Genomic DNA, 14556 nt, shown 5'->3' with positions numbered 1-14556 from the left:
CTGAGTTACTCCAGCATTTTGTGTCTATCTGTCAGTCCAAGACCACACTCTGACTGTCATTTATCCCCAATTATCACCACTGCCAGCACTAAAGATGGCGACGGCGGCCGCAGCAGCAGCAGCAACAGCGGCTTCACTGCCCGCAACAAGGATGGCGCCCGCGGCCGGCGGCACGCACGCATGCACGCAGCGTGCGCGGTGACGTCAGGCAGGCCCACCGGACGGGGCATGAAGGTGGAGTTCCGGCAACATGGAGGCGATCGTCAGTGAGACCGTATCTCCCGAGGACTTGCTGGTACTGGCGGGGGGAGGGGAGGGGAGAGGGGAGAGGGGGAGAGGGAGGGGAGAGAGGGGGAGGGGGACAGAGGAAGATAGAGGGGAGGGAGAAAAAGAGAGGGGGTGAGAGAGGAGGGGAGAGAGAGAGAGGGGGGGGGGGGAGAGAGGGGAGAGAGAGAGAGGAGAGAGGGAGAGAGAGGGAGAGAGAGGGGGAGAGAGAGAGAGAGAGGGGGGGGGAGAGGGAGAGAGAGGGGGGGGGGAGAGAGAGAGGGAGGGGGGGGAGAGAGAGAGGGGGGGGGGGAGAGAGAGAGGGGGGGGGAGAGAGAGAGGGGGGGGGGGAGAGAGAGGGGGGGGGAGGGAGAGAGAGGAGGGGGGGAGGGGAGAGGGGGGGGGGGGGAGAGAGAGGGGGGGGGAGAGAGAGGGGGGGGGGGGAGAGAGAGGGAGGGGGGGAGAGAGAGGGAGAGAGAGAGAGAGAGGGGGGAGGGAGAGAGAGGGGGAGGGAGAGAGAGAGAGGGAGGGGGAGGGAGAGAGAGAGGGGAGGGGGAGAGAGAGAGAGGGGAGGGGGAGAGATAGGTAAGGGGGGAGGAGAGGAGAGGGGGGGAGGGGGGGAGAGAGAGGGGAGGAGGGGAGAGAGAGGGGAGGAGGGGAGAGGGCGAGAGAGGGGGAGAGTAAGAGAGGGGAGGGAGAGAGATGGGGGATTGGGAGGGGAAGGGTGGGGAGAAGTGTTGAGGTGGGGGGTGAAGGATAGGGGTGGGGCTAGGGGAGGGTATGGGGTAGGCCACAAGACGGTGGAGACTAAGGAGGGGAGGAGGAGGAGTGATGGGGGAGAGAGGAGGGGTGGGGAGGAGTGGTGGGGGAGCAGGAGGAGTGGAAGGGAGGGAAGGGTTGGGGAGGAGGAGTGGAGGGAAGGGCTGGGGAGGAGGAGTGGTGGGGAGGGGAGATTGGAGGGGAGGATGAGTGGTGGGGAGACAGTGGGATGGTGAGGGGAGGGGTGTGGAGGAGAGGGGAGGGAATGAGGCAGGAGGGGGGAGGGGGGGCGGGGATAGCTGGCAAGACGTGTGGGGAGGGGATTGTAATGTGAGAACGGAGGGAGGGGAGGTCAGAGGATAGGAGGGATAGAGTGGAGGGCACAGGAGGGTGGGGATGGAGGGGAGGGGAGGGGACAGGAGAGAATTGACGGCATAGGACAGGGAGCAGGGGAGGGTGAGTGAGGGGAGAGTTAAGGAACGGGACAGATAGGAGGTAAGGGAGGGTGAGGGGTGGGCCTGGAGGGTAAGGTCATAAGGTCATGTGATAGGAGTATAATTAGGCCATTCGGTCCATCCGCCATTCAATCGGGGCTGATCTACCTCCTATCCCCATTCTCCTGCCTTCTCCCCATAACCTTTGACACCCGTACTAATTAAGAATCTATCTCTGCCTTACAAAAATATCCACTGACTTGGCCTCAACAGCCTTCTGTGGCAAAGAATTCCTCAGATTCAGCACCCTCTGATTAAAGAAATTTCTCCTAATTTTCTTTCTAAAAGAACGTCCTTTAATTCTGGGAATAGTCGTAGACTCTCCCATTAGTGGAAACATCCTTTTCACATCCACTCTATCCAAGCCTTTCACTATTCTGTACGTTTCAATGGGGTCCCCCCACATTCTGCTGAACACCACCTACCACAGACCCAGTGCCGACAAACGCTCATCATATAGGTTAACCTACTCATTCCTGGGATCATTCTATTAAACCTGCTCTGGACCCTCTCGAGAGCCAGCACATCCTACCTCAGATATGGTGCCCAAAATTGCTCACACGGAGGGGAGGTGGAGGGGTGATGATGTGGAGGCTGTGGGTGTGGAGCTGAGGGATGGGGTCGGATGGGGAGGTGGTGGAGTAGGGAAATGGGTGGGATGTGGTGGCTCTGGCGGCGGGGACAGAGCAGGAGGGGAAGAGGGAGTCCACACCGACCAGCGATCCCCGCAGCGCGTTCCAGGCACCTCCCGCATAGCTCATAATGTTATAGAGTCACAGAGTGATACAGCATAGAAACAGGCCCCAGCATAGAAACAGACTCAAAATGCTGGAGTAACTCAACAGGACAGGGAGCATCTCTGGAGAAAAGGAATGGGTGACGTTTTATGTCGAGGCCCTTCCATGTAAGCCAGCTCTTTGTATCTCCCAACAGGAAAAAGATACTTGGACAGGTACATGGATAGGAAAGGTTTAGAGGGATATTGGCCAAACACTGGATTAGCTTAGATGGGGCATCTTGGTTGGCATGGACGAGTTGGTCTGAAGGGCCTGCTGTATGACTCGTTGATGAGGGCAGTGTTTGCACCCAGCAGCAGGCAGAAACATGTTGACAGTATTTGCTCTGGTACTTTTCCTTTTACTGTCCTGTTGACGATATGCACACTTTGCCTATAATGTAGGACTTTGTGTGTATGAGTTGATTTGCCTGAGATGCTGCTACATTGTACCTGCTCCTCCACACATGTGTGCATGACAGGTGCAGCAGGCAGTGAAGAAAGCGAATGGCATGTTAGCATTCATAGCAAAAGGATTTGAGTATAGGAGCAGGGGGGTTCTACTGCAGTTGTACGGTGTCTTGGTGAGACCACACCTGGAGTATTGCATACAGTTTTGGTCTCCTAATCTGAGGAAGGACATTCTTGCCATAGAGGGAGGTACAGAGAAGGTTCACCAGACTGATTCCTGGGGTGTTAGGACTTTCATATAACCATATAACAATTACAGCACGGAAACAGGCCATCTCAGCCCTACAAGTCCGTGCTGAACAACTTTTTTTCCCTTAGTCCCACCTGCCTGCACTCATACCATAACCCTCCATTCCCTTCTCATCCATATGCCTATCCAATTTATTTTTAAATGATACCAATGAACCTGCCTCCACCACTTCCACTGGAAGCTCATTCCACACCGCTACCACTCTCTGAGTAAAGAAGTTTCCCCTCATATTACCCCTAAACTTCTGTCCCTTAATTCTGAAGTCATGTCCTCTTGTTTGAATCTTCCCTATTCTCAAAGGGAAAAGCTTGTCCACATCAACTCTGTCTATCGCTCTCATCATTTTAAAGACCTCTATCAAATCTCCCCTTAACCTTCTGTGCTCCAGAGAATAAAGACCTAACTTATTCAACCTATCTCTGTAACTTAGTTGTTGAAACCCAGGCAACATGCTAGTAAATCTCCTCTGTTCTCTCTCAATTTTGTTGACATCCTTCCTATAATTAGGCGAGCAAAATTGTACCCCATATTCCAGAATTGGCCTCACCAATGCCTTGTACAATTTTACCATTAAATCCCAACTTCTATACTCAATGCTCTGATTTATCAAAGCCAGCACACCAAAAGCTTTCTTTACCACCCAATCTACATGAGATTACACTTTCAGGAAACTATGCACGGTTATACCCAGATCCCTCAGTTCAACTGTATTCTTCAATTCCCTACCATTTACCTTGTACGTCCTATTTTGATTTGTCCTGCCAAGGTGTAGCACCTCACATTTATCAGCATTTACAATCTTTACCAAAGTCAATTAACGTACAAACCCGCACATGTTTGGACTGTGGGAGGAAACTGGAGCATCCAGGGAAAACCCACGCGGTCACATGGAGAACGTGCAAACTCCGTGCAGACAGCATCCGTAGTCAGGATCGAACCCGGGTCTCTGGCGCCGTGAGGCAGCAAACTCTACCGCTGCCCTGACTTGACCCTGTTCTCTCGTAACTGCTTTGTTGACTTTATTGCAGAAGTTTGAGAAGAAGTACAACCAGGAGTTGAAGCAGGGCTCCCTGTCCAGAGGCACGCAGTTTGAATACGCCTGGTGCCTGATCCGGAGCAAGTACCCTGGAGACATTATTAAAGGAGTCGCCATTTTGGAAGGTGAGCAAGGAAGTGCGGAGACTTCACGTACGATGCGAGACGATAGAACTTTATTGATCTGCCAACAGTCATAAAACACAAGATACATGAAACATGAAATTAAAGTGGCGAGTGGCAAAGATTGGGGTTGGTCAAAGATTGGGGAGGGAGGAGGGGGGAGGGGAGTTAGTCTACCCCATGATAGAAGGGGCAGGAGTTGTACAGTTTGATAGCCACAGGGAAGATGGATCTCCTGGGTGTTCTGTGCTGCATCTTGGTGGAACCAGTCTGTTGCTGAAGGTGCTCCTCATGTGCGGGTGTCAGGGGGTGAGCTGTATTGTCCAGAATGCTCCGCAGTTTGAGGAGCATCCTCCCCTCCAAGACCAACCTCCCATGAATCCAACTCCGCCCCTAGGAAGGAGCCAGCCTTCCTGATGAGTTTGTTAAACCTGTTGCCGTCCGCGGTCTTGGCCCTGCTGCCCCAGCACACACAACAGCGAAAAAGATGGTACTGGCTACCACCGATTGCTAGGACATCTGCAGCATCTTACTGCAGACGTTGAAGGAGTACAGCCGGCTCTGTCCCTTCTTGTACAGGGTCTCAGCGTTCCAGGTTATCCAGATTGTGGAGCTGTGGGACTATCTTGCCATGATAGCGTTTGAGATGTGGGGGTGAGTGAGGTTGGTTGATGCAGGAGTTTAGAAGCATAGAAACATAGAAAATAGGTGCAGGAGTAGGCCATTCGGCCCTTCGAGCCTGCACCGCCATTCAATATGATCATGGCTGATCATCCAACAGTATCCTGTACCTGCCTTCTCTCCATACCCCCTGATCCCTTTAGCCACAAGGGCCACATCTAACTCCCTCTTAAATGTAGGCAATGAACTGGCCTCAACTAAATTCTGTGGCAGAGAATTCCAGAGATTCACCATTCTCGGTGTGAAAAATGTTTTTCTCATCTCAGTCCTAAAAGATTTCCCTCTTATCCTTAAACTGTGACCCCTTGTTCTGGACTTCCCCAACATCGGGAACAATCTTCCCGCTGTTGGGGAAGAGGGAAGGACAGATCAGCCATGATTGAATGGTGGAGTGGACCCTGGAATTGTCCCTAGTTTATAGAGAGTGGATGATAAAGTGGGATAACACAAAACTACTGTGAGTTTCGTTTAGTTTATTGTCACGTGTACTGAGGTACAGTGAAAAGCTTTTGTTGTGTGCTATCCAGTCAGCGGAAAGACTTTACATGATTACAATCGTGCCGTTCACAGTGTAACGATACAGGATAAAGGGGATAATGTGAATAACGTTTAGTGCAAGGTAAAGTCCGATGAAAGATAGTCTGAGGGTCTCCAGTGAGGTAGACAGTATATCAGGACGGCTCTCTAGTTGTTGATAAGATGGTTTAGTTGCCTGATAACAGCTGGGAAGAAACTATCTCTGAATCGTTTTCACATTTCTGTGCCTTTTGCCTGATGGGAGAGGGGAGAGGAGGGAGTGGCCAGGGTGCGACTGGTCCTTGATTATGCTGCTGGCCTTGCCGAGGCAGCGTGAGGTGTAAATGCAGTCAGTGGAAGGGAGGTTAGTTTGTGTGATGGTCTGGACTTTTTGGGTCAAGACCCTTCTTCAGGCATGCTCTATGACTGACAGATAGCACTATGGGAACTTCACTCGCCCCCCTGCAGGAACTATACATCAGGAGGTGCAACCCCAGAGCCAATAAGATCATGGGAGACCCCTTCCACCCCTGCAACAGACTGTTCCAGCTTCTACAGTCAGGCAAACGCCTCCGTTGCCATGCTGTGAGAACAGAGAGGTTGAGAAGGAGTTTCTTCCCAGAGGCCATTAGGACTGTAAACTCCTATCTCACCAGGGAATAACTTTACTGAACCACTCTACTTCTTTTTTTTTTTAATTGCTGTTTTTTTCCCTTTTTCCTTCCGCCCACAGTATTTAATATGAAAAAGAATATGTGGTTCTGTTCCATTCTGTAGTTTGTTTGGTTGTTTGTTTGTTTGTCCTTTTGCTCAATCGGCAAGCATTGCCACTATTCATTTCACTGCACATCTCGTATGTGTATGTGACGAATAAACTTGACTTGACTTGACACTATAACTCTCCTGTCTCTCTCCATTCAGAGTTGTATCCTATTGCAACCAAAGAGGAACAGAGAGATTACATTTTCTACTTGGCTGTTGGGAATTATCGGTTGAAGGTGAGTAACCAGTTCCTTATCACTTCAACCACAGTACGGTGCAATAACTACACATGACACAAATGTGGAAACTACTTTATTTATGTAGTTCATGATCCCAAATCCTTTAGGAAGGGTCATTGAATTGCAAAAGGTAATCATAGAGTCAAACAGCACGGAAACATGCCCTTCGGCCCAATCTACCCATGCATAGTTTAGTTTAGAGGTACAGCGCAGAAACAGTTCCTTCGGTCCACTGAGTCCGCGCCAACCAGCGATCCCTGCACATTAACACTATCCTACACACACTGGGGAACATTTACACATACACCAAGCCAGTTAACCTACATACCTGTTTGTGTTTGGAGTGTGGGAGGAAACCGAAGATCTCTGAGAATGTACGAACTCTGTACAGACAGCACCCGTAGTCGGGACCAAACTCCGTATGCCCCCGGCACTGCAAGTGCTGTAAGGTAGTAACTCTACCGCTGCGCCACCGTGCCGATCAAGATGCCCCATCTACACTGCTGCAACCTGCCCGCATTTGCTCCATATCCCTCTACCCATGCTCCTGTCGAAATGTCTTTTAAATGTTGTTATAATCCCTGCCTCAACTACCTTCTCTGGCAGCTCGTTCCATACACCCACCACCCGCTATGTGAGGAAAAAGTTGCCCCTTGGGTTCCTATTAAATCTTTCCCCTCTCATCTTAAACCTACGCCCCTTTTTCTTGATTCGCCAACCCTAGTTAATGGACTGTGCATTCACCCTTTCTATTACCCCTCATGATTTTGTACACCTCTACTAGATCAACCCTTATAGTCCTACGCTCCAAGGAATAAAGTCGTAGCCTTTCCGTACACCTCAGGCCCTCAAATCCAGGCAAACATCCTTGTGAATGTTCTCTGCACACTTTCCACCTGCACTCTTGTTGTGAAAAGTTAGTGCAAAGTTAACGAGCTAGAATGCCACTTGCTGCTTCGTTTTGTCCAGTGCATGTTTGATGTTTGATTCAGCCGCCATTTACTAAAAGGTACTTTGAAATGATTTGCTGTGAACAGCTTTATTTTATGCAGGAATGGTTCAATTGATTGTAAAAGCTTGTCCTGAAAGGTTAGTGTAAAGTTAATGAGAAAAAATGAGGCTGAAAGTAGTCTCAACTTGTCTGCATGGTGGTGCAGCGGTAGAGTTGCTGCCTTACAGCGTCAGAGACCCGGGTTCGATCCTGACTATGGGTGAAGTCTGTACAGAGTTTGTACGTTCACCCCGTGACCTGCGTGGGGTTTCTCCGGGTGATCCGGTTTCATCCCACACTCCAGAGATGTACAGATTTGTAGTTTAATTGGCTTCAGTAAAATTGTAAATTACCCGTAGTGTTTATGTTCATTTGATTGTAAAACTTGTCCTGAAAAGTGCGTGAAAAGTTAAGGAGAAAGAATGCTGTGTGCAGGAGTGTGTTAGTGTTTGGGGATCGCTGGTCGGCTTGGACGTTTGGGCCTGTTTCCACGCTGTATCTCTAAAACTAAAACTAAAACTACTCTACACTGGAAGTTGTGTTTGATTCAACAGTCAATAACTAAAAAGCTACTTGAAATGACATCAAAGGACAAAGTACTGGAGTAACACGGCGGATCTTGCAGATCTCTGGAGAACATGGATAGTTAATGTTTCGGATTCAGGCTCTTTTTAGAGATACAGCGCACACTAACGCTCTTCCAACACCCACGACCCGGTTGCTCAGAGCACAGCAGTGCCTCGTCCAAAGCCGGAGATATTGGAACATGTCTAGCCAAAAATGTGGCCCCCCCCAGGCTTCGCGGCCCATGTGCCTCTCTCCTGCCGCTCGCCCACCTCGCTCATGTCAGCCGCTTCCGCAAATCCTTAAATTCCGACTGCCGCCGGGGGCAGGACATGGCCTTACTTGCTGCGCTGGGCGACACTCATTCACTGCCCGGTCCTCCAGGATGCACCGAGCCATAGCCTGATCCATGCCGGTCACCAAGGCGAATTCGGCAGACACATTAATGGCAGCGTCACAATGCTTCCGACACCACTGACGGCCCGGGACTCTTGCACTGAGGCTGCTCCAAAGATACTAGAGGAGCTCCTCTAGTATCTTTGGGCTGCTCCATGGCCGGAGCTGCACCGAGCGACTCGCCAGCCCGGCAAACACTTGCCAGCCCCGGCTCCCCGTCCGCATCTGCCCCCGACGCTGCTTCCTTCCCTCCCTCAGCCCTGGCTCTCCAACACCCACGGCCCATGCAGTTGATATGAGTTTTGAACTCTCGTTGATCACAGAGTTTCTCATGACAGAGTGTGAGAAATTTGTGATCAGCGTGAGAATTTGGCCAAATGCGTGATTCTCACGCTCAATGCGTGAGTGTGGGCAGCCCTGCAATTAACCTACAAATCTTTGGAGTTTGGGAGAAACCGGAGCACCCCGGATAAAATGCACACAGGTCAGGGGGAGAACGGACAAACTCTGTACAGGTAGCAGCCGCAGTCAGTATTGAACCTGGGTCGATGGCAGCTTCCAAGATGGCGCCCAACCCAGGTAACTCTTTGTGTGCTGGCCACAGATGAAGATTTACAATCACATATTACAATCGCTTATAAATCTCCATTCCTACAGCAACTTTTCTTACTTTAACTATGATCTATACATTGTAAATAGCTCGATTCTAATCACGTTTCGTCTTTCCACTGACTGTGTAGCATGCAACAAAAGCTTTTCACTGTACCTCGGTACAAGTGACATTAAACTAAACTGTAACTGTACCTGGCGCTGCAAGGCAGCAACTCTGCTGCTGCGGCACTGTGCTACTTGAAAGAAAGAAGCCCTTCTTCAGACCATGTTGTAGACTTGTCAGAGTGAGGCCCAGCGCAAATTAGAGGAACCGCACCTCATGTTTTTCTTGGGCAGCTTACACCCCAGCGGTATGAACATTGACTTCTCTAACTTCAAGTAGCCCTTCCTTACCCTCTCTCTTCATCCCATCCCCCTTCCCAGTTCTCTGACCAGTCTTATGCCCCTGTCCCACTTAGGAAACCTGAACGGAAACCTCTGGAGACTTTGTGCCCCACCCAAGGTTTCCGCGCGGTTCCCGGAGGTTTTTGTCAGTCTCCCTACCTGCTTCCACTACCTGCAACCTCCGACAACCACCTGCAACCTCCGGGAACCGCATGGAAACCTTGGGTGGGGCGCAAAGTCTCCAGAGGTTTCCGTTCAGGTTTCCTAAGTGGGACAGGGGCATTACTGTCTCCGACTACATTCTATCTCTCCAGCCCTCTCCCCTGACGTCAGTCTGAAGAAGGGTCTTGACCCGAAACATCACCCATTCCTTCTCTTCAGAGATGCTGCCTGTCCCGCTGAGTTAATCCAGCATTTTGTGTCTATCTTCAATTTAAACCAGCATCTGCAGCTCTCTCCTACACATGTTGTAAACTATGTTTTGATGGGCTGAGCCCAGTTCTCTCTGAGTTGTGACAAGGCTGCTCTTTTTTTCCAGGAGTACGAGAAGGCTTTGAAGTTCATCCGCACCATGTTGAAAAATGAGCCACGCAACCAGCAGGGCTTGGAACTGGAGAAACTCATCAACAAGAAGATGCAGAGAGGTGAGACTCGGACTGCTGACGTAGAACTCCCTGCACAGCACAGTTGCAGGGGCTTTGCAATCCACCTCTGCGTTAAGATGGTGCACGGTGGCACAGCGGTAAAGTTGCTGCCTTACAGCGCTTGCTGTGCCGGAGACCCGGGTTCAATCCCGACTACTGGTGGTGTCTGTACGGAGTTTGTACGTTCTCCCCGTGACCTGCGAGGGCTTTCTCCGGGTGCTCCGGTTTCCTCCCACACTCGAAAGACGTGCAGGATTACAGGTTAATTTGCTTGGTAAATGGAAAAAAATTGTCCCTAGTGTGTGGAGGGTCGTGTTGGCATGCGGAAATCACTGGTCGGCGTGGACACGATGGGCCGAAGGGCCTGCTTCTCCGCTGTATCAAAAAACTAAACTAAACTAAAATTAAGAGTAAAACACACAGTACTGGAGGACGTCAGTGGGTCATAGAGTGATACCGCATTGAAACAGGCACTTTGGCCCAATTTGCCCACACTGGCCAACATGTCCCAGCTACACTAGTCCCACCACTAGTCCCACATAAGTGACACGAGGCCATTCGGCCCATCAGGTCTACTCCGCCATTCAATCATGGCTCATCTATCTCTTCCTCCTAACCATATTCTCCTGCCTTCTCTCCCCGTAAACTCTGACCCCGGTGCTAATCAAGAATCCATCTATCTCTGCCTTAAAAAATCCACTGAGGGCCAGTATCCCTCCAAACCTGTCCTATCCATGTACCTGTGGAAATGTTTCTTAAATGTTGCGATTGTACCAGCTTCAACTACCTCCTCCGGCAGTTTGTTCCATACACCCATTACCCTTTGTGTGGTTACCCCTCGGGTTCCCATTACATTTTTCCCCCGTCACCTTAAACCCATGTCCTGTGGTTCTCATTTCCCCTACTCTGGTCAAGACTCTGTGCATCTGCCTGATCTATTCCCCTCATGATTTTGTATACCTCTATAAGATCACCCCGCATCCTCCTGCGCTCCAAGGAATAAAGGACTAACCTGCTCAACCTCTCCCTGTAGCTCAGTCCTGGCGATATCCTGGTAAATCTTCTCTAAACCCTTTCAAGCTTGACGACATCTTTCCTATAGCACAGGGACCAGAACTGAACACAATACTCTAACGAGAAGCAATGGGTGACATTTTGGGTCAGGGCCCTTCTTCAGATGTCTCGACCCGAAATGTCACCCATTCATTCTTTCCAGAGATGCTTCCTGTCCCGCTGAGTTACTCCAGCTGTTTGTGTCTATCTTCGGTTTAAACCAGCATCTGCAGTTCCTTCTTACGCAATACTCTAAATGTGGCCTCACCAATATCTTAAGTAACTTGACCTTCCAACTTCTATACTTTCTTAAGAATAGGAATAGAATTAAGCCATTCGGCCCATCAAGTCTACTTCCCCCATTCAATCATGGCTGATCTATCTCTCCCTCCTAACCCCATTCTCCTGCCTTCTCCCCATAACCTTTCTACACCCGTACTAATCTAGAATTTATCTATCTCTGCCTTAAAAATATCCACTGAAGGCCCGTATCCCTTTAAACCTGTCCTATCCATGTGCCATTCTAACTGTTTCTTAAATGTTCGATGATCCCTGCCTCAACTGCCCCCTCCGGCACCCGCCACCATCTGTGTGAAAAAGGTACCTCTCAGATTCCTGTTAATTGTTTTCCCCTTCGTCCTCTTGTCCTGGATTTGCCTACTCTGGGCAAGAGACTCTGTGGGTCAGGTGGCATCTGTGGAGGTGAAGTGGGTCTTCAGACTGACTTGCTAGGAGGGGATGTGTAGGAAGGGACTGCAGATGCTGTTTACACCGAAGATGGATACAAAATGCTGGAGTAACTTAGCGGGACAGGCAGCATCTCTGGAGCAAAGGAGTGGGTGACGTTTTGGGTCAAGACCCTTCTTCAGTCTGAGAGTCAGGGGAGAGGGAGACACAGAGATATAGAAGGGTAGGTGTGAAAACAACAGCTCGATGCAGATAAGGAAATGAGAAAGCTGGAAAAGCTGCCTCACCCGCTGAGTTTCTCCAACATTTGCAGTTCTTTCTTAAACAAGCTGGAAAAGAGAGGGGGGGCAAAGCTTGGTGGAGGAAGAATCCGCAGATGCAGGATTAAACCGAAAAAGGACAAAAAATGCTGGAGTAACTCAGCGGGACATGCGGCATATCTGGAGAGAAGGAATGGGTGACGTTTCGGGTTGAGACCCTTCAGACTGTGTGCCGAGTTGGTTTTTCCCATTCATATTCGGGACTCCATTCTGGTGGCTGGCAGGACAGCAAGGTCAGTGTGGGATTGGAGAGGTGGAGTGAAAGTGTTTGGCAACCACGGGATCAGTAGGCCCAGGCGCAGGAGGATGAGTGGTGATCTTGTAGAGGTGTATAAAATCATGAGAGGAATAGATCAGGTCGATGCACAGAGTCTCTTGCCCAGAGTCGGTGAATCGGGGACCAGAGGACATGGGTTTAAGATGAAGGATAAAACATCCTTTCACACAAGGGGCGGTTGGTGTCTGGATCGAGCTGCCAGAGGAGGCAGGGACAATCCCGACGTTTAAGAAGCAGTTAGGTACATGGATAGGACAGGTTTGGAGCGATGTGGGCCAAACGCGGGCAGGTGGGACTAATATAGCTGGTCATGTGGGCAAGTTGGCCTGTTTCCACACTGTATCACTCTGATGCTATGATTCTAGTTGGACTGAGCGGAGGTGTTCAGGGAAACGATCGGCCCACTGACTTTCCTCTCCTCCCTCAAGTCAAGTCAAGTTTATTCGTCACATACACATACGAGATGTGCCGTGAAATGAAAAGTGTCAATGCTCGCGGACTTTGTGCAAAAAGACAAACAAACAACCAAACAAACTACAAACAGAATGGAACAGAATCACATATTCTTTTACATATTACCTCTCCTCCTCCTCTCCGCAGATGGTCTGCTGGGCATGGCGATCGTCGGAGGTGCCATCGTTGGCCTGGCTGGGATGGCGGGGCTGATCGGACTGGCCGTGAGCAAGGGCAAGTCCTGACCCACGCGGCAGGCGAAGGTGCCAAAGCCCCCCTCCAGCCATCTTGCCTCTCGTCTCACACTGAAGCAACTAAATACGGACTCTTGGGTTGACCAGATTTGTTTCTGCATCAAAGTTTAATGATGGAAGTGATTGTTTGATGTACGTATAATATTTAATTACCTTCTAATATTGTATCGTTGACTGTCCCTTCAGCGGTGGTCCAGTTATTCCTTCGGGAAGAAGAAGACTGCGCCAAACGTTGTAAATAACTGCTTTCTAAAATGAATAAACATAGCCACGGAGTTTGGTGAAGTGTCAGTGGGATCTTGTTTTGCCCGGGGTCCGGCTGGAATCTGCTGCGTTATTTGCATCATGGACAGTGTGGAAACGTGCCTTTCTGCCCAACTTGCCCACGCCAACCAACATGTCTCAGCTGCACTAGTCCCACCTGCCCGCATTTGGCCCCTATCCCTCCAAACCTGTCCATTTCCATGTACTTGGCTCTTCAATGTTGCGATAGCCCCTGTCTCAAGCACGTCTTCCCGGCAGCTCGTTTCGGCCCCTTCGAGTCCTGCAACCATTCAATATGATTCAGGGATGATAATCTAATGCCGTACCTGCCTTCTCCATACACTAGGCACATCTAACTCCCTCTTAAATACGCCTGAGAGTTCTCACCCTCTGCGGATGCACCCACCTCCCTTTGAAAGTGGTGCGTCAGTGGGTAGTTTGGCGCTCACTGGGAACGGTGTTGGGGACAATTCTGGAACACCGTTTCTCTGGAACATTGGAGGTGAGGGGAGACATGGAAACAGAGAAAATAGGTGCAGGACTAGGCCATTTGAACCTTTGAGCCAGCACTGCCATTCAATATGATCACAGCTGATCATCCAAAATCAGTACACTGTTCCTGCTTTCTCCCCATATCCCTTGATTCTTTTTGCCCTAAGAGTGATATCTAACTCTCTCGTGAATACATCCAGTGAATTGGCCTTCACTGCCTTCTGTGGCAGAGAATTCCACAGATTCACAACTCTCTGGCTGAAAAAGTCCTAAATGGTCTACCCCTTATTCTTAAACTGTGACCCCTGGTTCTAAACTCCCCCAACACGGGGAACATTTTTACCTACATCTAGCCTGTCCAATCCCTTAAGTATTTTACATTTCTATAAGATATCCTCTCATCCTTCAAAATTCCAGTGAATATAAGCCCAGTCGATCTATTGTTTCCTCAAATTGCCAGTTCTAGTGCCCGGGACTGGGATCATTACATCCTCCTCGCAGCTCACACTGCCACCCAGCTTTGTGTCATCCGCAAACTTGCATACAAATCTGACAAGCGTTTCCTGCCCTTGGCTATTTCGCAGTTCTACCCATGCCGATTCTACAACATCCAAGCTAATGTCTCTCCTTGCTATTGCATTAATTTCCTCTTTAAGCAGCAATGCCACCCCATTTCCTCTTCCTTTCCTGAATATTGAATACACTTGCATGTTTAACTCCCAGCCTTGGCCACTCTGGAGCCATGTCTCCATTGTCTTTATTTATGGAGGTAAAATTCTGAGAGGGATGGATGGGT

At 49.9% G+C, this 14556-nt stretch overlaps 1 protein-coding gene across 1 annotated transcript; it reads left to right on the top strand.

Moving 5' to 3' along the window:
• The first annotated feature begins 200 nt into the window (after positions 1-200).
• Positions 201-13284, top strand: fis1 (fission, mitochondrial 1). The gene is made up of 5 exons (XM_055630839.1): positions 201-295; positions 4042-4174; positions 6290-6366; positions 9855-9960; positions 12898-13284. The coding sequence occupies exons 1-5, from the start codon at positions 251-253 to the stop codon at positions 12993-12995; spliced, it is 459 nt and encodes a 152-aa protein (XP_055486814.1). The 5' UTR covers positions 201-250; the 3' UTR covers positions 12996-13284.
• Positions 13285-14556: the final 1272 nt, after the last annotated feature.

This window comes from Leucoraja erinacea, unplaced genomic scaffold, assembly GCF_028641065.1.
Source record: "Leucoraja erinacea ecotype New England unplaced genomic scaffold, Leri_hhj_1 Leri_54S, whole genome shotgun sequence".
NCBI lineage: Eukaryota > Metazoa > Chordata > Chondrichthyes > Rajiformes > Rajidae > Leucoraja > Leucoraja erinaceus.
The sequence above is the reverse complement of the archived record's forward strand: the minus strand, read 5'-3'. Positions and strand labels throughout refer to the sequence as shown.

Coding starts and splice junctions, on each gene's coding strand:
- fis1 (XM_055630839.1), top strand. CDS start 251: ATGGAGGCGATCGTCAGTGAGACCGTATCTCCCGAGGACTTGCTG. Junction 4,175..6,289: donor AGGAGTCGCCATTTTGGAAG/GTGAGCAAGGAA, acceptor CTCTCCATTCAG/AGTTGTATCCTATTGCAACC. Junction 6,367..9,854: donor TTGGGAATTATCGGTTGAAG/GTGAGTAACCAG, acceptor CTTTTTTTCCAG/GAGTACGAGAAGGCTTTGAA.